General features: G+C 39.6%; 1 protein-coding gene across 1 annotated transcript in view; it reads left to right on the top strand.

The window, feature by feature from the left end:
• The window catches only part of CLVS2 (clavesin 2), a gene marked incomplete at its 5' end in the record, with an annotated part of 51,606 nt that overhangs the window by 9,357 nt on the left and 15,338 nt on the right, over positions 1-26,911 (top strand). Inside the window, one exon of the mRNA XM_080616210.1 lies at positions 2,353-2,527. Coding sequence (XP_080472336.1) covers positions 2,353-2,527 — 175 coding nt within the window. The remainder of the gene's footprint in view (positions 1-2,352; positions 2,528-26,911) is intronic.

Genomic DNA, 26,911 nt, shown 5'->3' with positions numbered 1-26,911 from the left:
TGCTGGGGGTGTTCGATTATACGGAGACCTCACCAGTGGTGATGGCATTTTCCTCATGCATCAGTTGGTCTTGGGGGATCTGCTCTGCCTGGGAAGAGGGGGAGCATCAGCCACACCACCATGCCCAAGGTGTTGGCTTTGCCATGCAGATCCTGTGCCCCCAGGTGAGTTTGCTTAGGGCAGGCAGGGTGCTCCTGTGTGCCTACTGCAAAAATAGGGTCCTGGCCTAACATATCTTTGATGATCAAATTGAGCTAACAATTTTAAGGGTTGTGGTTTTGAACACTGTCTTTCAAAATAAGTCTCAAGGCATGTCCTTTTTTCCCCATTGACAAAATTCCATTTACAAAAGAGTTGTTTTTTTTCTTTGTGAGGTTTTTTTTTTTTTTTTTTTGTGCTTTTGGTTTTGTTTTGTGGTTTTTTTTTTTTTTTTTTTTTTTGGCATATAGGGATTTCCACTGGAAATGACAGACAAAAAATTTTCTTGTGCTGTTTCCTCCCAGCTGAAAAAAACTGAATAAAAAAGAGGTATCATACCAAACTTCCTGTAAACCTTAGATCTCGGAAAAGTAAAGCCTCAGAAACAAGATAACTCTCAGAAAAGTGAAAAGAAGAGGAATGATTATGAAATCTTTTATCCCGGTTGAATGAACTAAATTAAAAACAAAATAAGGTTCTCCAAAATGAGGAGAAGAATCATGTAAAAAAATTATAATGTTTTCTGGGGAAGACATACTTTCTCTTGTGCACTATGCTGATATTAAGAGAGTAATTTTATAGTCCCTTTGCTAGGAATGCATAGTTGGGAAGTTCGCTGAATTTTAGTTCACTAAAAAAAAACCCAAGATGGAAAGATGTGAGGAGTCAGCCAGAGCCACTTAATTTAATTTGTGTTGTTTCCTTTTGCCAGTATTTCTAAAATATAGTTACGTACACAAAGGAACAGTGTACTTATTGTGTTAAAGCAAGCGGAATTTGGTATAATTTAATAGAATTTCTAAATAGGCAAACATGCTGTTTGCTACATATGTAGTATGGTGCAAATTTCTCTGAGGACTCATAATTTTGAGAACTTCTATGTTTGATGCCGTCATAGAAGACTTTTAAAGGGCCTTATTTAAAATATCTGCATGAACACTGAAGAATTAACTCTTTATTTTGTTCCTGGTATACCTACCTGATATTTTTCTGGTTTAGCTTTCTAATGCCTCATCTGTTACTGAGGTGTGGACTGACAATTTACATCTGTTTCAGTAACTGCTTATCTTACTTTTAAAAAAGTTTTTTAGACTTAAAATATAGTTAGCCTGGAAAAAATCAAAACTTAAACAACTATTTTGATAGCTCTTAAAAAAGCCCAGATAATGTTTTAAAGAGGCCAGTAAGCTACAGCGCGAGTTGATTAATAACTATTGAATGGCAGTCTAAAGATGACATTGCTGTATATATTTAAGCTATTTAGCTGCTATAGTAGGTGCTTTAGCTTCAGAAAAGAAAGATTATACTTAAGAGAGCCTTGGCAATATGGAATTATGTCTTCTTTCATAAGACCATCAATCTAAGAAAAGATTATGTGCATAGATGTAAGACATATAATTACATGTTGTACATCTTTGTAAACCCAAATTTAACATAGAAGATCCTAGGACCAATGAATAACACATTCCAGACTTACTACTGAAACCACATAATTTGGGCATGCAAAGTGCTCAGTACTCAGAAGGTAGTTAAGTAATTCTTATAAGGTTGCTATTGCCCTTAACCAGGAGCACCTCAAAGTCCTAGAGTGTGTTACTTTCTGCTTTAAAGATCCTTGAGTAATCAGCCTTCTGTAATACCTTTTGTAGATTTAAAACATTACCCAGAGAGAGGGACAAGAACAGCATGTAGGAATCCCTTTTTTAGCTGATAATTTTGTGGAAGCTGTTATTTCAATCCCTGGGAAAAATATAGGAGGAAACTTTGGGTCTAGGCTTCTAGTGTTAGGTTCAGGTTTTGGTATCATGATATTAGAAAAATACAATTTGCACAGATATGTTTGTATAGACATTTAATAAAATGCATAGATATTAAAGCAGCACAGAAGACTATAGAAAACTTCAAATCTGCTTCTGGTGTGTTCTGTTCCTGTAGTTTGTTCTGTCTGGCTGATGGTCTACATGAGCATAATCCTGCTCCAGAGGGCAAGTTCAACTAATTGAGCTTTTGACAGTTTCCCAGCTTTACATACCCATGACTTCTGAGGACACGTTTGCACTCTTTGATTTAAACTTTTGACAAGCAGTACAAAGGAAGTGCGCTCAGAATTTGTCCATGTCCTATCCTAACCACATCTCCCCTTAACATTCACAGGTACACACTGGTGGATATTTTGCGCGCCATACTTCTTTCTTTAGAAGCCATGATAGAAGACCCTGAGCTTCAAGTGAATGGATTTGTTTTGATTATAGACTGGAGCAACTTCACCTTCAAGCAGGCCTCCAAGCTCACACCAAGCATGCTTAGATTAGCCATAGAGGGCCTTCAGGTAATACTCTTTCTTTTTCTCATTCTCCTTTGTTTTGTAGTTCATTACAAATCTAAGGGGCTAAAAAAACACCCTAAACAAAACAAAAATCTAAGAATTTCTGAATAGCAAGGCTATTAACACCTAAAGGTATGGGTGAACATCCAAGCTACAGTGGCATAAGCTAATGTGTGAGCTCAGTCAGCTAACTGTAGTAACTTCTGGTCTGTAGGCTTCTTCTTTACCATAAATAAGAGGTAACTTTTCTGTCTTTATAGCCAAGTGGCTGGCTTCCTCTAAATTTAGACTCTAATTTCTGCAGCAGCAAGTTAGAAGCAATCATTTTGTCTTGTAATTTTGCACAGGCCTAATGAAATATGGGTTGCTGCTGCCACACCAGGTTGTTTTTTTTTCATTGATTCCATTGGAGACCTGCTCTACATCATTTATTCTGAAAAATGTGGGGCACTGTGATTAGACAGTTAGCTGGGACTGTTTACTTATTCCAAGTTCAGCCTGTGCTTGGCTCTTTTGCTAAGTCAGGATTAATTTGAGCAGCAGCTTCTGGAACTGAGTATACAGGGATTTAAATTTCTTTCTGCTCATTGTAAATGCACTTTACATGGCACAGGCGCATTGGTGGGAAGGATGCTACATAACTCTTGGCTTTCTCCTATGATCTCTAATGCTTATTAAAATGAAAAACTAGAATCTGTAAAATAGTTGTTTCCTGTGCAAGCTTGAGTTGCTGTGTTAAAATACTGTTAATTCACTCCTGTGGCAGTGTGCCTTAGTTTTACAAGGACATGCATTCTTCCTCTGTGATGTTTTTATCATTTTTACATTTTTATTACTCATAAAAGAAAATAGCAGCCTTATCTTTGAACTTTCTTCACTTTGATATTGCTATTTTTGAGCAAACTTGTATAGCAGTACTATGGAGTTTTGATCTAAATCTTGAAATTGCTTAACCAGTATTCAGCCTGCTGTCGCACACAGAAGGGTAGTGACAGTTATGAGACAAAGATCTCGATTTTCATTTTGTGCTGTTTCCTTATGCAGTGGTGTGATTCTGTGGTCTTGAGAATTACATTAGAAGGTAGCAGTGAGATATGTAATGAAATAGTGCTGCATTTCCTTTTATTGCTTTCAAAGTTATTTTCTTTTTTGTGCTGTTTTTCAAAGTTAGCTATTGCTTTCTTGTTTAGAACATGAATAAATACTTTAGTAGTCTTTGTTTTTAAATGGAGGTGTTTCTTCTTGAGCATTAATCAGAGATGCTTATTTTGAGGAGAGGTGCAGTGGGTAATTGCATCTGAAAATATGCAGTTTCCTGCCAGTCTTCAGGTGAGCTCTGAGGTTCTGTGTTCTCCTGCCATTGACGGGTTCATTACTGAGTTAAGGTGAAGTCCATTGGCTTAATTTGCCTATGTTCCCAGCTTTGTTTGTTCAAATATTCCAAGTCTAATAGTGGCCAGCACCCAGGGCATCATTTTGTGGCCTCTGTCTTCCATCCTGTTGACTCCAGAGATGTAAAACTGGGCATGAAATGCTCTAGAGAAGGGACTGAGAAGGCACAGAAATGGCAATGTAAGATAAGACTCTCCCAACACTAGAGAAATCTGTCCTAATCTGTGAAAGGTATTGCTAGTTGTAAACAGCAACTTTTACAAGGCCTTTTACCACAAGTCTTTTGAAGAAATTAATTAGTTGGGCTCTCATAATACAGTGTTTAATTTTCTATGGAGAGCCACTGAGGCAATGAGGGCTAACATACTAGCAAAATTGACTAAGTCTTTAGTGATATTCCCTCAGTAGTTACACTACTTGGAGGGTTGTTAATTTAATTTAATTTAATTTAATTTTATTTTATTTTTTGGATATTTTTCTATATAAAGATATATTAGAATCAATGGAAAGGACTAAAGACAACTGTACGGAGCATCTTAGAGGGAAAAACTCACTTCAAAAACAATTGTGATCAGGAAGTAAATAAGAGGAAACCATGGTGGAAAGGTGGTACAGAGAGACCCTTGGCAAGGCACAGGTTTATTTGCACCTTCTTTCAAGATTTCATGACTGAAATGTTACATTTCCTTACTGTCAACGGGCCGCCTTTTATTTTGGGACAAAAAATGCATAGCAGAAACTTACACTTATAGGTTGGAAAAGACCCTGAAGATCATCGAGTCCAACCGTAAACCTAGCACTGACAAGTCCACCACTAAACTATGTCGCTGATTGCCGTATCTGCACATCTTTTAATTACCTTCAGGGATGGTATCTCGACCACTTCCCTGGGCAGCTTGTTCCAGTGTGTGATAACCTTTTCAGTGAAGAATTTTTTTCCTAATACCCAATCTAAACATCCCCTGGTACAATTTGAGGCTGTTTCCTCTCTTTCCTATAATTTGTTGAGAAAAGAGACTGACCACCTCACTGCAGCCTCCTTTTGGGTAGTCATAGACAGCAACAGGGTCTCCCCTCAGTCTCCTTTTTTCCAGGCTAAACAACCCCAGTTCCCTCAGTTGCTCCTTGTAAAACTTGTGCTCTAGACCCTTCACACCATTCGAATGATGTCAAAGTAAAAAGTTCTTACTCAGGTGGCATGAAAAAGAACAACTCACTGTTTATTTATGATCTTTGTAAATACTCTCTGTTTAACCAGAGAAATTGAATTTACTTTGGCTTATAAGATTTAACAGGGCTCAAGATTCTGAACTTTACCATTTGGAGACTTTAAATATTTGTGTTACTTGTGTGGAAAGGGACAGGAAAAGTGGGATTAGTGACCACTGAATTTGATGTTAAGCAAATCTCTTTGCTTCCTGAGTGAAATCTACTAAATTTGCATTATATTTATTTAGCTTTCATGGCGAGCAGAATATTCAATATTGTACATACCAAAGAGAGTTGATTACAAGCTATGTCATTTCTAGGCTCTTCACAAGTGCTTATTTTTTAGGAAATTGCTTTTGAAAGTAGGATAAGTAAATACATAAAGTTTTCCACTGAAGACAAGTTCTGCTGTGTGCTTTGCCTGCATATCTATGTTACATGGGAGTATGAAAAGAATCATACCCCTAACTGAGTTGTATACATTAGAAAAACCTCCTAGGCAATGTTTTCAGGAAAAAAGCCTTTTGCCATGGAATTTTTAATGTTAAAGCACAGTGATTGTCTGTAAACTAGTGTGAATTTCCAGCGTATCCATCCCAGCAGTGCTGTATCAACCAACTGGTGCAGTGTAGGCCAGTGCTGATTTTCAGATCAAATGGTTTTACTAGCCAAGAGACAAAAACCTCCTGTGGAGACTGGAGCACTTGGCTCGGACTCTTAATACTCCAGCCCTAGCTCATACACTGGTGTCCTGGGTTCAGCAGCAGCAGTCAGTTTTTCTCCTTCTTAGTAGCTGGTGCAGCGCTGTGGTTTTGACTTTTGGCCTGGGAATAATACTGATAAAGCCGATGTTTTTAGTTACTGCTCAAATGTTTAGCCTGACCAAGGACTTTGTGAGTCTCATGCTCTGCAAGGGAGGAGGGGAAGCTGGGAGGAAGCAGAGACAGGACACCTGACCCAAACTAGCCAAAGAGGTATTCCATACCACAGCACGTCATGCCCAGGATGTAGAACTGAGAGTGCCCGGAAGGGCTGGATCGCTGCGGGGTGGGGGCAAGGTACCAGTCGGTGAGCGGTTGTGTTCTCTTCCCTTGTTATTTCCTTTATCATTATTACTATTAGTGGTAGCAGTAGTGATTTGTGTTATACCTCAGTTATTAAACTGTTCTTATCTCAACCTGTGGGAGTTACATTCTTTCGATTCTCCTCCCCGTCCCTCCAGAAGCGGAGGGAAGAAAGGTGGGGGGGGGAAGTGGACTGCGTGGTTCTGATTTACGGCCTGGGCTTAAACCATGACAGTTCTTTTTGGCGCCCAACGTGGGGCACGAAGGGTTGAGATAACGACAGATCTGACCGAGGCACAATGCTGATTTATTGGCTCTCAAAGTTGTTTCTCTTGATGTCACAGTTTCAGTATGCTGTAGCTTACTTAGAGCTGGTATTTGCTGTGTTAGTGTTTATCAAGTGTGGGCCTTGGGCTAAGGTTCTTGTTTCATTGTATTTTATGGTAATGGCTTGTAATACGGGCAGGCTCCGGCAGCAGGGCGGGATGGACGTGGCCGTGGACTTGTACCTGGCCGTCCCGCTGCTCTTCACCGTCCTGGCCCTCGTCCTCGCCTCCGTCTTTGTGAGGCTGCGGGGAGCTGAGGGGGAGCGGCCCCAGGAGCCGGCGGCAGCCGAAGCGGCCCAGGAGAGCAGCCCCAGGGACCAAGGGCCTGGGCTTAAACCATGACAACTGGCTTTGTCCTTTTGGAAAAATGGAGCAATACTTCTCCCTGAAGATGATGGTGGCTACAGTATTTTTGTTGGTCCTCATCAGTGAGAAGGATTTGCCCTTAGAGCCCCTGCACCTTCCATAGCGAAGAATAAAAACATAAGCTAATGCAACACATAATACCCTTTTTTTTTCTGACAAGGGTATGTCTGGTGCCTAGGTGCCTAGAAGTACCTAAAGGCTCAGAGGTGTGAAACCTGAGCAGAAGGAAAATGTGCCTGGAGGGGTGAGACCAAGACCCATGCCCTGACTTTAGCACCTTGAGTTGGCTCTCCTGAGCATATTCAATGTGCAGGTGTTTCTGAATCCATCTTTAGGTGTCCAGTTCTCCCCATTCTTTGATTTCTGTAGCCAAACACTAACTTTAGGCTTGTGAAGGAGCTCATGTTATTCAACAGCTGGGCTCCCGAAAGTAGTGTTATAGCATTGTGTGCTGCACCACCTGAGTGCTTTGAATAAGTCCCTTTCAAAAACTTTGAAAAACTTGATGAAATTTTGCCTCTTTCAGCAGCAAGGGATTACAAGACATGATTTCCATTTAGCTCGTAATAGTAGTTGCATACATGACGGATTTGCTTTGTATGTTGTCACTCAGGCAGGCTGTACATCTAAATGCTTTGCAAAACTGCATAGCTGTTGGTGGCTAAATATTACTGCTTTTCCTCTAGGTAAAACACTGGGGAAAAAGGGATGATACACATTTAAACTGAGAGCTGAACATATGCGAACAGTCAGTATTGTCGCAGAAGACAGAAGACTTGCTTTTGTGTTGAGGATGTTTACAGGACAAGAGAGTGATAGTGTTGTGGGGGACAAGGCAGTCTTTCAACTGGTTGTGTCTTTTTTGTAACAAAGGAGGGATTCATAAGCTAGAACAAACTCGTTACTGTGAACATGAAAGCAAACCAGAAAGATCACAAAGACAGCATGCTTACAGCTGCTATTGCTACCCAAAGCATCTCTCAAACAGCTGTACTTGTGAGTTGTAAGGACAATATCCCAAACCATATTTGCTGCAGCAGCATAAGGTGGAAGTAGTAGAGACCAGAGTACAGGGAATCTTAGAATCATAGAATAGTTAGGGTTGGAAAGGACCTTAAGATCATCTACTTCCAACCCCCTGCCATGGGCAGGGACACCCCACACCAAACCATGCCACCCAAGGCCCTGTCCAACCTGGCCTTGAACACCGCCAGGGATGGAGCATTCACAACTTCCCTGGGCAACCCATTCCAGTGCCTCACCACCCTCACAGTAAAGAACTTCTTCCTTATATCCAACCTAAACTTCCCCTGTTTAAGTTTTAACCCATTACCCCTTGTCTTATGTGAACATCATGGTTGGTTCACCAAACACAGACAGTGCTTGAATATTGCTGCCTAATTTGGGTCTGCGTCTGTACAACCAGCAGGTTGCAGTGTCAAGAGTCTGTTAAGTCAGAAACATCCAGAACTACGGCTACCTCTGTAAACAGTATTTTGACTTCATAAAATTACATGATCACATGCTCTGTGCAGTGCATAAGATTGTTAATAATGAGCTTAAGAAACAGTTGCTCAGTCCTAGCAATGAGTATTGGTGAGCAGCAAACTACAAAAAAAAGCATTAAACACCTTTGCATCCAAACTTAAACCCATAAAAAACGCTCATTCAGTGCTTGAAGTTTGTGCTCCTTTTTGAGAATAGGATTCTGACACTTTCCATAGTGCTTGGGAGGATATTAAAAAGTAGCAGGCTTAAGCTTTTAATGGGAGCATCTTCTGCTTTCAGGAAGACCAGTGAATCATCTAGCTCCTTTCATTCAGTTTTTTATCAAAGAATTAAGCTGTTTGTACATTCTGGAGCCCCCTGGGTCCAGGGCCAGCCCAGTTCAACTCATGTTCTGTAGCAGCAGCAGAACGGGCTTTTTATTTTCCTAAGAACTTGTTAAGAGTTTGTGTATATTTGATCTTATTTACTTGTAAAAAGGCCATCAAAAAGGCTTGCCAGCAATTTACTGTGGAGACAGAGTGGACTAGAATTGATTGTTAGTTCTAACTCCTTACCTGCTGTCTTGATGGTCTTAACCTGCCAGGTGAGAAAGGACTTGATGGTCAGAGCTCAATTTCAGTTGCCTACAGGCATGTCTCTATAGACATAGCCATTCTGGGTTGTGGTCCCAGCAGCTAACCTATTACCTGAAGAAGAATAATTGATTTCCTTGCCAGATTCTTTCTGAAAATCATTCTAAATCACTTTTAAAGTCTTGATCCGGAGCCTGAATTCTAGCATGGCCTAAATTTAGAGATCCTCATTTGATATTCTTTGAATGCATTTAACACCATGTGGGCTGACGCCTCTTTGAAGCAAATGGTAAGAAGCAGAAAGCTGAGCTCGCCTTTCACCCCCAGAAATTCTGTTGTGTGGCATCTTGCTGAAAACCGCAAGGATGCTTAATGGAGTTAAATATCCGCCATCCAAACACTGCCACTAGAGCTAGCAGAGTAACTGCTGGCAATAGGTTGTCATCCTTCATGTGAACCTACATGAGAAAGAGAGTGGGCACTCGGCCAGTGATTTGCAGATACTTACTGTGAGCAAGGCGTGATAACTTGGATCTGGGGATAATGGGCTTTAGTTCAGGCACTTTTATCTAACTGGCACAGATGTTTTTGCTTGTTCCTCCTGTCCTTTTCTCTGTGAATAGCCATTCTTACCCTGTCCTCGGTTCTTCATCCCACTCCTGTTGACATTGCCTTACTTTGTATTGCTCTTCACTGATGTGCCTTTTTGTCTCAGTGTCCTGATGTCATGCTCCAAAACCCAGTCACCTGGGTAATTGCATGGCATGTTAAGTTCATCTTAGACTCCTTTGGAGAACTCAGCCTCTTGTCTCACTGGCCGAATAGTCTCCATGTCTGGCATCTAATCAGCTTCAAATCTCCCAACTTCAAATCTCTTAACCACTCTTTATACCACTCTGGAAAGCAGCTCTGGAGAGTGGGTCCTAATCTGTTCATGTATCAAGTGAGTGCTCTAGCCACTAGCCTGTTAAAGAAACAGTCCTTGTAGTTCCTCAGATTGGAGCTGATCTGCTTGGTATATATAACAGTATTCGTAGGGTTGGGCAGGAGATGTTGGAAGCTTCTGGTGATGTAGTGGAATGACTTTGCATGACATGAGAAAAGAAGATATTTTTGTATCTCAAGTTTTCTTCAGCAAAGTAGCCATGGTTAATGTAGAAGCCAATGAAAATGCTCATAGTTGATATTTTTCCATCAGTTCTGTCAAGAGAGAAAAACATTCAGTTAAAATTACTGCTGCTTGAGAGAAAGAAAATCAAAGAGATTCTTCTTGTATGTGCAGACTGTCTTTCATGAGCTTTTGCTAAATGCTAACCACTTTTCTTTTTAATGGGCAACTGGATCTATCTGCATTAAATATAGTGATTAAGCTGAAAAACTAATACTATGCTGAGGCGAGTGGCACCAGCATGAGAAAAGAAGGGCTTTGTAGTACAAACTTGGTGTAGGGAATTAACTCTTGGAATTGTGATTGATTTCGTGTTGTCTCTGGTAGGCCGCAGTTTAAAAACTATATGGTTATAACCATTTAACAGCTTCAAAATATAGAATCATTTTTGGAAGGGATTTTATTTGTTCAATGTCTAAATATTTCTTTTTTGCTTCAGTATCTTAAGACCAGGAAGGGAATAAATAGTATTCTTTCTCATAAGGTCACTTAGAAATAAAAGTAATTTCTTCTAAATTGTAATGTCAGAGACAGAAGACATGTTTTAAGATCATAGTTCACCTTCCTGCTAAGGCAAGATTTTCTCATGCATTATATTTTCTAGTACCTCACACAGTTTAATTTAAAGTCTCAAAGGCAAGTCTGGCATATTCTTTGGGACCCTTTCTTTGACTTCTTGCTCTTCAGGTTTTCTCTCAGCATTAGTTTTCATTTTTCTGTGTCAAAATGCCACCTCCTATAAAACCCTTTGCTATTTCACCATGTGCTGTTGGGTCCGAAGCAGGGCTTGGTGTCTGATTTTCAGTAGCCCCAAAGAAAGGAATTGTTTGATGGAGTATCTATCTGTAACAGCAGTGATGTGGAATAAGTACATGGAGATGTTCTTTCTGTCTTGTTTGCCACTGGAGATGGTGAAATGTGAAAATCAGTGGGATCCTTTTTATTTGGGAAGCTTAAAGTTACTTTTTTTGATACTGTCCAAGTTGCCTGTGTTATCGGTCCATTTTGTATACACATCTTTCAGGATATGCTGGATCATTTTTTGGAATTATTTTCAATCTTACCTTTGTGTTCTGTGATGCTCATAAATCCTCTGTGATCTTATTAGGCTGTGCACTGTTGTCTTTATTTTACTGTCTTCAGTACATATTGCATTTGCGCATAGTACCTGTGATATCAGCTAAGCCTTCAGTACCCAGTCCCCAAAATAGTACAGTGCAATCTTTTCAGTGATTTTTGTTTATATTCCTTGAATTCCTTAAATTTTAGATTCCTTAAAGTTTAGATTCCTTGAATCTAATTTGACTTTGGTTATAAGCAAAATGTTGACTTTTTAATAAGTGATGGCCATGCAGGAAAAACTCTGCTGTGATATTTCACTACTGTTGAAAAGCAAATGTAGGAAACTTCTCTAGGGGGAAGCTCCATAAAAATGTGAAATTATATGTCTGATCGTGGTTTTTCTCATCTCATGTTTCATAATCATAAAAAATTTAACAAAATTCAATTCTCATATGCTTTAATAGGCATAACTATGTTTAAATAAGTGCTACTCTGGTGATTTAAGCACACAGAGAAAATAATATTTCTGAAGAAAGAATTAAGTATACACTCATCATATTCCAACTTGGATAATTTATTTTTTCAAAAACCCTACTCCAAAACCCCAGGCAAAATGCGTTTTTCTCCAGTAAATTCCTGCATATTTTGCAAAGATCAGAATAAGTTCTGAAAAAACATGTCTAACTCCTTATTATGTGCAATGAGAAAATAGTGCTTGTAATCTTTTCCAGTGTCTTCTGTAATAAGAAAAAGATGTTTTGTCTAAGTGTAATGAATATCCAAACAAGGATATGGGCTGAAATCTAAGGTGACTGAGCATACCATCCTATTGATGGAAATTTGGGTGTGCTTTCAATCAAAAAACCTAACTATAACTCCAGTGCCTGACACTGAGAATGTCTCACGTCAGCGTCTCACCCAGAACAGTTCTAGCTATGTCAAGGTGCTTGCAGGTCTCATGGATTACATTTTTTCGTTCCTCCCAGTTACAGGTTTGAGTCCTGACTATAATATATGTATAGAGTCCCCTTGTTTTAGGGGACTGAACCCAACACTACACAGTGGCACTGGAAATTTCTAGCTTTAAACAGTGATTAAAGATTGTATTTTCAAATGTATTTGTTAATCTCTTGTTCTTTTAAGTTAGCTCTTAAGAATCTTTTCAACCTGTTAGAATCATTTTGGGAAGGGCTTTCTGTCTGAGAAGAACTGGGTTTCAACCCTTTGCACTTCCCCATTGAAAACACTTTTCTGGAAGGAGAAAATAGTTCTGCTGTGGTTCAGAAAAGGGCATCCCTAAAGGAATTCTTAAACCACAGTTGGCAGTTCCTACCTGATATTTCACTAAATGTGCCTTAATACCCACAAAATCTTCTGAGTTTGGAGGGAGGTGCCTTCATCCTGCACTAAGCTATTTGAAAGTATCATTTAGAGCATTGGATCTGCTGGCTGAATGCCACCATGCTAAGTAGGAGGGATCCAGGATAAATCATCAAGTACTGGTAGTCCTGCAGCTTTCTTCTCATAAAGTGTTTGCAAGGTACAGCCAGTCCTGAGGTCTGCGATGGATCCTTCAGACCCTCATACAAAACCCCCATAGAGTACACTCCAGAAACAGTAGATACATTCAGTCATTTTAGTGTAGTAGTTAAAACACCAGCCTTTGCAGTAGGGATTTTTAATGTGCGGGGGAGTCTATAGTAAAACGTAGCTTCATTTTAGGAGGAAGACAGAAAAGGTTTTGAAGGGTAGTGCTTAACAGAGGAGAAAAGAGGACAGAAAGGATCTTAGGAGAAGACAGGGTAGTTATGAAAGAATAGGGCAGAGTGTAGGGCAGAGTGGAGACCTAAAAGCTGCTCTTGAGGTTAGGTTTTGATGTGTTTGAAAGTAGATAATTCAATTTCCTATTTTATGGCTGTTTCCAATATCATTGATTAAAATGACATATCTAAGCCAAAATTTTAAAAGCTATACTGTCATACCATTACAAAATAAAGATTAGCATTTTTTAAGTCATAGCTGACACACACCTGCAATAATCAGCCTATATTATAATGCCAGATATTATCAGACCCCTCTAATTTTATTTGGGAAGCACACCACCATGGTGACTTTCACAGGTACCAAATGTGCCTTGGCACTGTGTTCCTCCTCAAATCTTTACTGCACTTTCCAAAAGAAATATGGGTTAGCTGCATAACTCTAGCAATATATTTTCATTGTGAGGGGATCCAGTTAAATAGTTATGATTGATGAGGGATTATGTGCCAGTAAGGAACTGGCTGAACCCCTTAACTACTTATTTTCCTGTCCTTTATCTTTCAGGGTTTTAGAGATGAAGAATTGCAAGCAAGGTTTGACGTATGTTTTGAGCATTAGCTGAGCTCCATAGGGTCATGCTTTTCAAGGCTTTTTGTTAGGAATATTGAGCAATTGATTTTCTCTGGAAAACCTGAAGGCATCTTCATACTATTGCTAGCAGTATGATCCAATTCTGTTCTCCAAGGAAATTCAGCAGGGGTGCAATTTAATGAGACCAGTGAAAGGAGTCTGACCACTATATTTATAGCACACTAATTGATCAGAGTAGCCACAATAGGAGGAAACTTCAGAGAAAATCAATGTAGTATCAAATGAAAGTAGCACTCAAGCTTTTAAAGAGAGCTGCATGGAAAGCCAATTAAGAATGAATCCGTTTGACAATCCATGGGAACAGCTTGGACCATGTGTGTTCTTGCTTTAAGTTGTAGGAATGAAATCAAACTATGCAGCATCTCACTTGCAAGGTGAGCCTTACAATATGTTTTCTTCTTCACCTTGTTGATATTCTGTCCCATTGAATCTTCTTGATGAATTGTTTTACTTTCATATGGTGACTGTAAATGTCTTTTTCTAAGAGCTCCCCTTTGACAACCTTATGCTTTTTTTGTGATGACCTCTGATGTCCCTCCCTGAGGATGGCAGCCACACTGCGTAGCTGTGTGTCCAGGACTCAGGCAGAATCCAAGGTCTCAGGGCTTTCATTTAAATGCACGGGGAAGGTGGTCTGTTTACCTCCATTCTCATTTCTGTCATCCAAATACTTGTAATCATAGTATATACACAAACCATAACTATTTGTACTCATTGCTAGTGTTTCTTAAAGCTGTGTAATGGATCTTTGCTTCCTCCTAATTTCATTTTTATCTCATGATATCTACTAAAGTCCTGAACAGCCCCTCCATGCTCCATCCCCAAGAATTTTGGTTTTCTAGCGGATATTCTACTTTACTGGGTGTATCTCCATGCCATGGGGCTGGGTGCCTTTTGGGTTGCTGTATGAAGATTCAGCAAGCAATAAATTACTGTAAAGGCATTTTAGCAGTAACTTGCATCAGAAAGAGCTGAAAGAGAAATACATGTACACTTTGGTGACTTTAAATGTGCTTTTTGTTCTTGTGTGTTTACATACACAAAATTTTTGCCTCTTCTAAAAAAGATGGCAAACGCAGTGAGGGGGAGAATCACTACTTGTGCCTTTTATACGAATCTGTCCAAGCTAGTAACGTGTGTTTCCTTTCTTTCAATGCTTAAATATGCTTGCAGATAAATAGATAAAAACCTTGCTGATTTTATGGCATGTGGGATACAATGCTTAAGTTAATTTTCTGAGGCAGAATGTGCATTTTTTTCTTTTTCAGTAGGATAATCAAAGGAATGGCATCATGAAGTCATTGCATGAATAATCCTGTTTTTCTGCAGCTGAATGGGAAAGGAGTAAATAATTTGTGCCTTCCCTGAACAGTTATTTTCTGTGGGCTAAATTTATATAACACCAATAGCTAAGCATATTCATAGTGCTACCTTTTCTTTCATTAAGTCTTAAGCTTATGTGGTGATGTGGAGTTGTGGCTTAATTAGCTAGATGAATAATATCAGAAATATTGTCAATTATCAATATGATCTTCATTTTTCTTTAAACCCCAACTGGGAATCCAGTTCCCAATGACATCAGCAGTTGCCGTGGTGAACTTTCATAAGCTAGTCTTTAATCTTTCATTAAATCACAGGCTAGGAAAGCAGACATGAGGACCAACATAAAAAGACCCCATGCATTTGCAGCACTGATGTCTTCTCTGGAAAAAAAATAAAAGCAGGCATGTCTCTGTTTTTGGAAAAAAGATAATTTGCTGAACCAGTGAGCACACTCTTTCAGCCATGTATATTGTTTAAGCTTCACCATGAAAGAAGAATCTGCAGGATGTAAACAGAGGTGAGACGTGTGGGACTTGAAAGAGGCCAAAATCAAATATGACGCTAGGGCCTGAATATGATGAATGGCTTGGCTCTGTTATGTTGCAGTGTTTGAGAATGGAAGCAAGGGTAGCAAGTTTAGTAAATCTTCTTCTAGCTACATTGGGCTTTAGCTGGACATTTTTCAGAGCAAAGGCTGAGATTTTAAAAATCTGGAAAAGAGAAGTCTCCATGTGAACTATCAGCACAGAGGCAATGTTTGAACTGCCACTGAGGATAACACATGGGGAGAAGGGAAAGGGACCAATGGCAGAATACTTTGGGGCTGATGTGAAGCAGTGTGGAATAGGAGGCTCTTTTGAGAAACACCACTGAGTTGAGAGGTCAAATGGAAACCTGGTTGTGACTGCTGAGCTCTCAGGCATTTGGTGCACTGAGCTGAGATTGCTGTCACTATTAAGGGACATACAGGTGCCATTTAAAGCTTTCGTTGTGGAACAACACCCCTGAATAGTAGTTTGGGTCCATATGTAACTCTCATTTGGTGCTATTTTATCTAATAAGAGAAAATTCTTCTTCCCTACAAAACATACTTATGTCATTACAGCACTGTGGTTCTAAGAATACTGTCACTGTAGCTGTTACTGGCACAGGTCTTCTCAGCGGTTCATTTCTGCTCAGGTCCACCGATGCAAAAGCCCTGTCCCTTGTTTTTGTCCTAAATTAATCCTGGCCCCGACTGGAACCAGATGTTGAGCCAGTGCTTCCCTGTGTTTGTTCACTCTGTGGTGTCGATACTTTCTGGGAAAAGGAGTACAATTGTAATTTCATATTTGCTTTCCTAGACTAGAAATGGGAGAGCCATAATTTTACACTTTGGAAATTGAAAAGCTATTAAAGAGGCAATAGGGAACAGAGCTACAGCTGCTTTGTTTTATTTTGCAAATATATTAATTGAAAAACTGAAAAACAGAAAAGCAGAATCTGGACGGTCTAGGGGTTTTTTTACAGATTTTATGTTGGAATTGATTTCTTCTAAAGTTATGAAGTCTTGCTCACAAAGCTTTTATGCTTTCCCTGAGGCTTCTCCTTCCTGGAAAGGTCTTTGACAATTTTAACTTAGTCAAAAATAGTGCACTAAGCTGTAATTTATGTTGCCCAGCTTTATTTCCCAAGGCTGTGCCTCCTCACATGTAAAAGCTGGTGAAACTGCAGAATAGAATTATCTTTGCCCAGTTTGCAGAAAGAGAAGCTGTCCCTTAGAGCACGCTGTCCTGTTTTCCTACCAGCCCTGAGTTTACACTTACGTCCTAGAAAAATGCCGTTTGCACGGATGACAGACTGTCACAGGGCTGCGACATAGGCCATTGCTGTGAGATGGGAGCCTTTTGGCATTCTTCTGAGTCACTGGCACCATCTGTCCCTCTTCCTGAGGTAAGGCCGGATGGACTGAGTGGAGCCCTGGCATGCCATTCGGCTTTTTATTTGGCATTCCTGAGCTTGCATCAGTCACGGGCTGATGGGGAGACTGGTTTATGATAACTTGTTTTGTTCCATGTTCTGTTCTGCAGTGAACTCCAGGCATAATCTGCTTTGATTCACATATTATATTGCAGGAGACATGTTTTGCCGCAAAGCAGACAGTTTCGAAGTTACTGGTTTTGCTATTAGTGCATCACATTGTGCTAAGTGGTGCTTGCTTCTCACGCCTTGTTCAGAAGCTTGAATTTCTTTTGAACATATGTTAAAAACTAAAAAGGGGATTCAGTCAGGATTCACATAGACCACAGTGCTGGTCACCCAAATAGTGTCAGCTCGGTTTCCTTCTCTGCTTTTACTGAGAAGGCAGAAGATGTGTTCCTGTCCTTTCTCTTTTGGGTTTGATCCTGTCAACATGGAGTGAAATTCAGAGCCCTGGATTCATTAAGCTCAAACTAATCAAAAAAGCCCAACCCTTAAGTTGAATCATTTTTAGGCAACAAAAAGCATGGCAGTAGACTAGTAAAGATAAAGGGGTGATGTTCCTCACAGCACTGTGTGTGGGATGACATGGTGAGTGTTGGTCTTGCAGTGGAGCCATGGTGTTAGAGAACAGGACTCTCCCAAGAATGAAAGTTTACTAGATGAGTGCTCTGCGAGGATCGCTGCAACACCATATAAAATAAAACCTGTGAGAATTTGAAGTTATTGCTGTTAGTGAGCTTTCAGCCAAGTAGTATAAGTGAAGCATGGCTGAGGAAGACAGAACAAATGGAGAAACATGCATTTCGGCATAGGCATAACAGTGAAATGCAGACAGGGAAAGGGAGATCTCCAGGGATGATGTTCAGTGAAAAGAGAGCAGAGAATAATGGCTGAAGTCTTTGGGATGGTCAGAGGTGACCTATAGCATTGAAACCTCGGGGGGACAGTTTTCACAGAATAGAAAGTGTGGAGGAGACAGAGGAAATGTGTAATGCAGCAACTGAGGGCATCCTGTTTCTTAAGCATTAACACTAAAATAAGAGATGGGGTGAACAGTGAGTTATATTACAGTGAAAGGTGCTGTAATGTGCTTGTATGCTGAAGAAAAGGAGAAGGAGGTTTGAAAATAGGAGCTGCCATAAAATGTCTTTGGGAGTACAATTAGGGAAGTTGGTGCTGAAAAGTCAAAACTCTGTGTTGTTTCCCAGGTAACAGGTGAGTGTGTTGGGGGCAGGTGAGATCCAGGCTGTGGAGTAGGACTCGGGGAAGAGGTTCATGTTTGTGTGCCATCTTTTTTGCCCTCGTTTTCAAAGTCCTGAAATAGGTTTCATTTACCTTAGGATTACATAACAGTGAGTCAAACTCAGCTTTTCAACATCTTTAATTAGTACTAACAATCACATTTCTAGTTAACACACGAGGTAATGGAAAAGGCATTGCAGAAAAAGCTCAAAGGTTACCTGCAGTGAGCATGCAGGTGCCTTTCACCAAAACTGATCCAAATCTCTTTTCCATCCTTATGGGCTAGATAAGATGCTGCAGTGCAGGAGGTCCAAACTTTCCCATCTGAAATGCTGGTGTCTTTCTATGTCTTTATGGTTTCACAGGCTTCCTTGAGCTCTGGCGCAGCCTGCTGCACTCCTGAAACTCTGCAGCTTTGGAGAGCTGGTGGGGGTTGCCTGTCCGCAGACATCAGGGTGTGTCAATTTGATGCAGATTTAAACAAAGCTAGGCCTGCCAAGTTGGACAGGGAGTTACTTGCTTCAATTTCAAAATTCTGGCTTCTGGTTTGATTCTTGCTTCAGGCATTATTTCAGATCCCACATCTGAAGAAAAAAATATCTTCTCTGCCTGGCTGGGAGCCATGTCCAGGGCAATGCAGTATGATCTTTGCTGGGAGTACATTTCATCTGCAGCAGTGAGAGATGATGGACTCACTTGTGCACATGCTCTGATAGTAAATAGCATTTGTAATTTTTACTGCTTTGTGTAGTACTGTAAAATACTTCAGTATCATTGATATGGATCAGGGAGGAATAATATTTATGTGGACTACATAAAACTATACATCCTGCTAATCATGCCACAATGTTTTTATTTTATAAACTTTGTGCTCTAGTGGAATTCATATTGCAAGCTTTTTGCATTGATGCTGGGTTATATTAATCTGTCATCACTTGTTTAACAATAGCACTTCAGAAAAGATAATTTAGGGGTTTTGTGAGCACATGTACATCTCTATTTAAAAAAAGCACAATGAGGGAGACAGTTGTTCCAAAAAATAAAATCCTTGTAAACTGATTTTTTATTTTTCTGTGAACTACAAAACCATGAAGAGGTCTTGATCATATTATTTATTTACTATGAATTCAGCTTCTCTGTTAGCCCAGCTCCTATTCCCATCAGGGCCATGCTGTTCACCTACTGATGATAGGGAATAAACAATTTTTATTATTATGCTTATGAAGCCTCTTTTATAGAAAAAGCATTCAGTACATACTCAGTAGTGGAGGACTGTTTCTAGACAGGTAAATTTTTTCCGAAAAGGAGAATCTCACAGCCCAGATAATTTATTCTTTAAGACTTATCACAAGTAGCTGTTGGTGACAATATTTACAGCCCTACATGGAGATTTATTAACTGTGTAATCAGACTGGGCCTGATTCTCATCAGATGCAGAGTCCAGCTCCTCAGAAGCAGTTAGTTATGTTGCTGTGGCTGAGGTTCTCCAAAACCCCTGAATGCTCTCACCAAGTCTGCTGGTCAGTAAGCAATAGTGTCCCTCACTTGCGGCTGATGTTCAAAGCTGGACTCTTTCTGCTCTCTCACTTTCCCCAAGTACCAATTTTGTTATTGATCCATCTTTTAAGGTTGAAACCCTGGAGTTACCTGCTGAGTTAATGGGAATAGAGGCAGAACTGACTTACTTAACACTTACCTTAAATATAAATTGCTCAGTCCTGTAGGAAAGGAACTGGAATGCTGAATGGGTAAGAATGGAACTGGAATGTTGGATACGAAGGTATTTTTCTTTGAGAATTGTTTATATCTTACAGCCATTTCTAGTCTCCATTTCAGACTATGCAGAATGTGAACAAGAAATTTCAACAACAGACAATATGAACAGAAGCATTTGTGTGATACTAATTTCCATTAAAAAGTGCTGTTCAGTAGAGGTCACTACAGTGGGTGGAAACAGCTCCCAGTACTCCTTAATATGTATTTGCACAATAGACCTCATAATGCTTGAGTAGCCAGTCTGTTTAATTAGTGGTATTTGAAAGGTTTAATCTGTATAATCAATATAATTTAAAAGGTTTATATCTTATATTTGAAAGTGAATATGTTTGCTTTGTATGAGGCATAGTAATTTAAAATTATTTCTTTTTTTTTGTGGGTTCTTGCTGTTTCATAATGGGCAGCTGTCAATGGAAAATGTCTCTAAAAGTGTGACTATGTCTCTACTTAAAAACTGACCATGACCAGGGCTGGTCCCTGCTGCTGGAGCGGCTATGTAATGTTTTTGTTAACCTAAAAATATAGCTACATCCAAAGAGCCTTCTGGAAATGGTGCCTTATTTCTGCTTACTTTCCAAATTGGTTGGGAGAGCACTAGGTGGCTCTGACTTTCTCTAACAGTTTCACAGTGTAGATAAATTAGTTTCTCCTCCACGAGTACTTCTGTGTGCTATTAAATGCACAGTATAGATGCTGCTTGGGTTTTTAAAATGTTGGTTTGTGTTTCTTGGTATTTGCTATGGTTCATTTTAGTAGGACAAGGACAATCTCTATAGTCTGAGATTGTGGAGTACACCTGATGCAGTCGAACTAGTGCAAGTCCACAGTGAGTTCAGGTGAGTGAGCTGTATGTGAAAAACATTGCTTTGGAGATTGTTGCACTCACCCTTGCAGGCTCATGGTGCAGGATTGGAATGTCACAGAGTTGAGTTCAGCAGATCTACTCACTATTAACTTTTATGGATCTTCTCAGTGTTAAATGTTTGTAGTGATGGCATGATCACATCTCGCATTGAATAAATTGTCATGTCTGGTGTTTTTCAATGCTTGGCGGCACTTTGAGGCAGCTGAATGCTGCAGTAAAAATGCTGGAGTCAGCTGAAAGTATGGAGGGAATTTAGATAGGCAAAATGAGATCACTCGAGTTGTTATTTGACCAAGACATTAGGGTTAATGCTTCCACTTCTTCAGTGGCACCATGGGACTCCATACAACCCAAAGTGGTTGAGACCTCAGCTGTTTCTTTTTCTGCTGAAAGCCGGCAGCTACAGCAAGCACACCAGTCCTATTTGATTGTGCTGGAGCTTTGGGTCAGAGTGGAGTCCAAAGGAGAGGAACCAGTTACTGAGATGCCAACAACGATTGTGCAGCACCATGGCTTCCACCTGGAGATTAACCTGCATGGCCTCACTTCACATCTGAGGTTTGTCACAGTCACAGATCTGGGAAAAGTTTCCAGCAGTGTAACAGCTCAAAATAACAAAGCAATCTGTTTGAATACTGAGGGTGATTGGGGACACACTGGTAGTGCTTGTCTGTGATTTATTTTATCACATAATTCTGCACATCAGATCTGCATGAAATTCCATTTCTGATCCTGGAATAAACTTGCATTTTGTATGATCACAGCCAGTAACTGTGGAATCTGTTAGTATAGCTCCAAGGTGCTGCATTCATATGCACAAAACCAAGGGCACTGTAGTTGTTTTAAAAATGTAAGAAGAAAAATTATAACCTTTTACAGTACAGCCTAAGAAGAGTTGCAAATTTTCCATCAAAACTAAATGAAAATGTTTATGTAAAGTGTCTCCCTTCAAGAGTTTTTTTCTTTCTGTATATAAGCATCAACTGAGTCAAAACTGAAATGTTTCAGTGTGGGCAAGCTGCCAGTATTGAGTGAAGCATTCAGACAGCTCACGTCCCCATTTACCTCTAGGCACTATCTGTTCCTGTCTCCAGGAGAGACAGGAGAGACTACTGTGCACTGCAGGAAAAATATTTCGACCAAATAATGTTGTCTTTGTAAGGAAATGAAAGCTTAGAGCACTCAAACTACAGCTCCCAGGGCAGTAGTAATAGCTAGCAAGCATTTTGAGATAATTTTCCCCCTTCTTCTACCTTCTTCCCTTCCATCCTGTATTTCAGTGAATTCAAATTCTAAGGTTGCCTTTGCCTTTTGTATACTTGCAGATTTAGCTGCTGCATTCTTATCACAAAACACTTAAATATTCATGCTGCTTTTAATTTTAGTGCTGAGAAGCTGTGGTGGATATGGCAATGCAGGAATTTGGGTTCAGAAAATGGAAGACTTCTTAATGCTTCAGCTATGTGTGAAGATTTATCAGACAGGCTCCAAAAGGAGCAAAGCTGACTGGAGTACTACTTTAAATGATCTATTTCAGTAAATATACAGTCAGGATCTTTAAAGGGCTAAGCATACATCTTATGTGTCTAATGTCTAGAATAGGGCTCGAAATACTGTTCATTCAGGATGAGAACAGGTATTACAGATCTGTAGTACTACAATGTACGCATATATACACATCAGCAGAGTTCTTTGCTTGAATTGCCAAAAAGAAGGGTAACAATGTAACATATTAAAAATGGTCTTGAGGTTATTCCAAGTGGGATTTATTGCATTTAAAGGAATTTAAGTGAATTATCTGTGCATTTTTTATTTCCCTGTGTGCTGGCAGTAGGCAGCCTGTCTTTCCATTACAAGCATTCGGTTGATTAATTGGCCCCTTGCTTGATCTGGTTTTTTTTTTTTTTCTGTATGGCTTATTCTAGTACTTTCCCTTTTTAATATTGTAACATCAAATTTGCTCAAGGTCTATGAACTAATGTGCGTTAAAACTCAAGCAGCAGCAGCCCTAATGCATAATTGATCTACCAGTAGGACACAAAGAACTGATTCTGGTTCCTAGATAGGAAATGCCTTCCTTTTTTTGTTCTGCGCTGATAGTCTGAGCTCTTAAATCTATTTTAAATTAAGGTGAACCGGCTACTGGAAACTGACAAATTATCCATGGTAATAAATTATTTAAGAGATTAATTTGATGTCTGAGGCATAATGATTTTTATACACAAACACACGCACACTATTCTATGCATTCTTTTTAGATTTTGATGCAGTTCTGTTCATTGGCATGTGAAAATACCTTATATCTAGCAAATGTTGCACGCTTCAGGTTTGCATTTGTCTCTTGCTGTGACCCCACACCTGTTAGTACATGACAGAAGACTTTGCTTACTTAATCTGTTTTTTGTAGAAGTGCAAGAGCTTTGTCACATGCTCTCCAGATACCCTCAACAACTGAATCCCTTTGCGAATGGACAGGTTGGGAAAGGCCATGTCTACTTACATTAACATTGCCTCTGATTTTGCTTCAGTTTGTCAACATTGCTTTTCTTGGTTGTTGAGGAATGACTCTTCACTGTTCAGTAAAGGAGGGTAGAAGCTTGGTTAAGGTTTAATGTTTAATGATATTCTCACTGAAGTGAGGAATTCTGTATTTTCAGGCTCCTTTTGAGGTACACATGGCAGTCACAACAGGGGTGCTTGCAGCTGTAGCATGAATGATAAGTGGATGATGGTTGCAGGGTTGTGTGACTAATAGCATGTATGTGCCGAATGGCATGGCATGATGCAGCGAAGGCTGCTGATGGATGGGAAGCAAGTGGAAGCCAACACGGTGTCTCTCCCTTCCATTAAGTCCATTCAGGCATACCATATGTCATCATCCCTGTACTGGGGTTTTAATTCTGTTAGTATCAACCACTAACAGTGGAGTGACAGTAATATAACAAAGCAGAAAATTTAAGCCATGCTGTAGATGAGGGCTGCAAATCAGAAGGTGGCCAAATAAGAAAAGTAGTAAGGAAGAACGCGGAAGTAGGATCTTTATGTTCCCATTCTTAAACTGTCTGTAAAATTATGCTACACTCTTTTAGTATACTGTATTGGACTTAAAAAGCTACAATTTGAATAATGTTTTAACAGTAGAGCAATAACCATTTTACAAACTACAGTTATAAACATTTGAAGATGTTATATATGCAACAGCAATATCTTTTGTTAAACAATGCTATATTTGGAAAAAGATATACTTTAAGATGCAACTGCCTGCTATTAGGTTGGTAGAGCTAAGAGTGTAGCAGTAAATGGTCAGTCTTAAAATGAAAATTGAACTTCTATCCTAGAGGTTTTGCTAATAAATGGAGTTAATCTGAGTGTTGCAGGCCTGCACCGGTCTGTGAGCTGCCTGTGTTGCCCTCTGACATTTCCGAAAAGCTGGGCTCACAGATGGATATTGAGCCAGGATGGGGAGCAGCTTGTTCCCAGCCTTTGGAAACTGAGCCTGGTCACTGTTGTGCAGACAGCTTGGCAATTGCTACATTTTGTAAATCCTGGTTCAGAGAGTATGGTGCATGAAGTTTCAGGGTTTTCAAGTAAAGTAAGTCTTTGTCTAGGTGGAGTAAGCCATGAATGTTTCCGGCAGTCACTTGTGTTGGGAAGATGAGTGATCTCAAGCAAGCAAAGCACTTTGAGTATGTTGCACAGGGTAAATATTAACATCTACCTGAAAATCGGGGGGGGGTTTATTTAGTTTGAGAAGTCTGTCATCACATTGGTCGCTTTGGCTGATGATGAACTTCAAAAATAGCACGGCTTTGGGAAGTGAAGTGTTTTTGGAAAATACCAGCTAAAAAGACCGTATGTAACCTCAGTGATTTTATATTTTTCATCCCTGCCTGACTGATTTGGAGCTGTGCATTCTTATGTGTTTTTCTTATATTTAGAAGGACCCTCCTGTGTTTTGATTTGCACCCATTGTCCCTGGTGCAGTCACTGGGCACCACCAGAAAGTGCCTGGCTCTGGCTTCTGTCCTCCCTTCAGGTATTTATATATATATATATTGATACGATCCCCCTGAGTTTTCTCTCCTCCGTGCTGGACATTCCCAGCTCTCTCAGCCTCTGTTTGTATGAAGGATGCTCCAATCCCTTAGTCATCTTCATGGCCCTTTGCTGGACTTACTCCAGTATGTCCCTGTCTGGTTTATACTGGGGAGCCCAGCACTGGACCCAAAGTTCTGGATGGTTTCAGAACTCAGTTCTTTTCTGTGTGGGTATCTATGTAACCTGGACTGAAGCTACTGTTATTTTCTTTTGCTAAGAAGGGATTTACATGGATTCCACTTTTATCTTAGCAAGAAGAGATTTGAATTTCTGTTTTTGATCTTCCAACTCCTTGGATATGATTTTTCAAGAGTTCTGAAAGTGTGATTTTAGGATAGACTATAGTATCACACTTCTTCATTACTGACACATCCTCTTAGCACAATAAACAAATTAGTTTTGTCCTAGATATGTATGATAAAGCAAATAATTATTTATTTGCCCAGTCACTGTGAATCTTTGTTTTTTATTGGCAAGGTTTCCTCAGTAGCAGCTAACACAGAGACAGCCATGCTCATATGGCTTTAAAAAGACAGGAGATTGATGTCTGAAGTTAGAATTCAACAACAGTGATTGATGATCCTCTAGAGTAATAATCAGAATGACAATTCTTCCTTAAACAATATTGAAATTTCCTGGGCTCCCAGGAGCATTTTATGTGTGTGTACCACCAGCAGGCATTCAGAAGCTGAACTTGAGTTACCTCATAAGAAACCGTATCTTTTCAAGACACCAAGGGCTGTTTGAGATAAAGCGTAGCTGAGCAGTTCAGGCTAAGACTTTCTTGAAGCTGAAATAAATCTCCATTCTGTACTATGACAAAGACATTTGAACACTTTTTGGAGCTGGAAATAGTTCTGTACTTTTGGGAACTGACTTCTTGAAAATTTGTATGCTGCATAGTTCATGATACCTCTACTTTTAATAAAACATAATACTTATTACTGGATCTCAAGGCAGTTATTCAATTTCCCCAGTAATTTAAAGCTTAATTATTCTACATTCTAGATCTCAGTGGCTATCCTCAGCTGATTTTTCTTAAATCAGTATCCCTCCAATTTTACAGTTCAGTTAAATTCTCAGGACACTCATTTGCATGGAGTGACAGATTAAAATTGGATAGCTAAAATGATTACTGCTCTTAGTGTCCAACTGTAGTGATGGAGATTGATTCTTCATGGTATAAGGAAACACATGGCTTGTGAAATAACTCTTGAATCACTGCAGTTTTCAGTCTATTGTATTATTGTAAACTGAAACTGATAAAGTGTTAATCCAATTTTAAGGCATTCTGTCTGAAACGGAGAGTCGTATTTTTCGAGGAGCTTTGGATGATCAGTTGTAGGAAATGGTTTACAAGTTCTCAATTTACAGGAAAAAAAAGTGAATATTCTGGTTGGGGAATTGGTTATCTTTTAACTCATTAATCTGTGGGCATTGTAAAGCTATGCAGTGTTGTTCGAAAGCTGCCACAACAAGGAAACTTGCATTTTTGCCTCTGTACAGAATCTCTGTTCACCCTATCCAGACCTGCACCCCATTGCCAGAACCGGTATACTGATGTGCCACTAAGGACAGTCAGTTCAAATGCAGCTTCTTGCAAATTCTGGCTGAAGCCAGCCCAGAACTAAAAATCCGTAGGTTGGCTCTGGTTCTTCAGGGAAATTGTTAGTTGGTATGATAGGCAAAAATTATATGGGAGGCATAAGATCTGGTATTTACTTACCCTGTTTAAGTTTAGGTCTGCAAAATCAGTCATGACGTATGACTATAAAACATGGGTCCTCCATGTAGGAATATTTTACATTTCTCTTTCTCTGCCTTTGTGTGCAAGTTTTGAAGAGGGGAAAGAAAAGGAACATGATGAATATGTTTTTCTCTTGTACACCATAGTAATATCTTGATATCCGTCACTGAATTACTTTCAATATAATCTCTCCTCTTCTGCTCCTCACTTTTGCCTTTTTCTATGGTTTCTGCCTTGTCATTGTTTCTTTAAGTCATTGTCTTAACATTATCCCCAGGTTTCCATTCCTTCCTT

Source organism: Psittacula echo, assembly GCF_963264785.1.
Source record: "Psittacula echo genome assembly, chromosome: 4".
NCBI classification, from domain to species: Eukaryota; Metazoa; Chordata; class Aves; order Psittaciformes; family Psittacidae; genus Psittacula; species Psittacula echo.
Note: the sequence above shows the minus strand (reverse complement) of the source record. Positions and strands in the feature narration are given on the sequence as shown.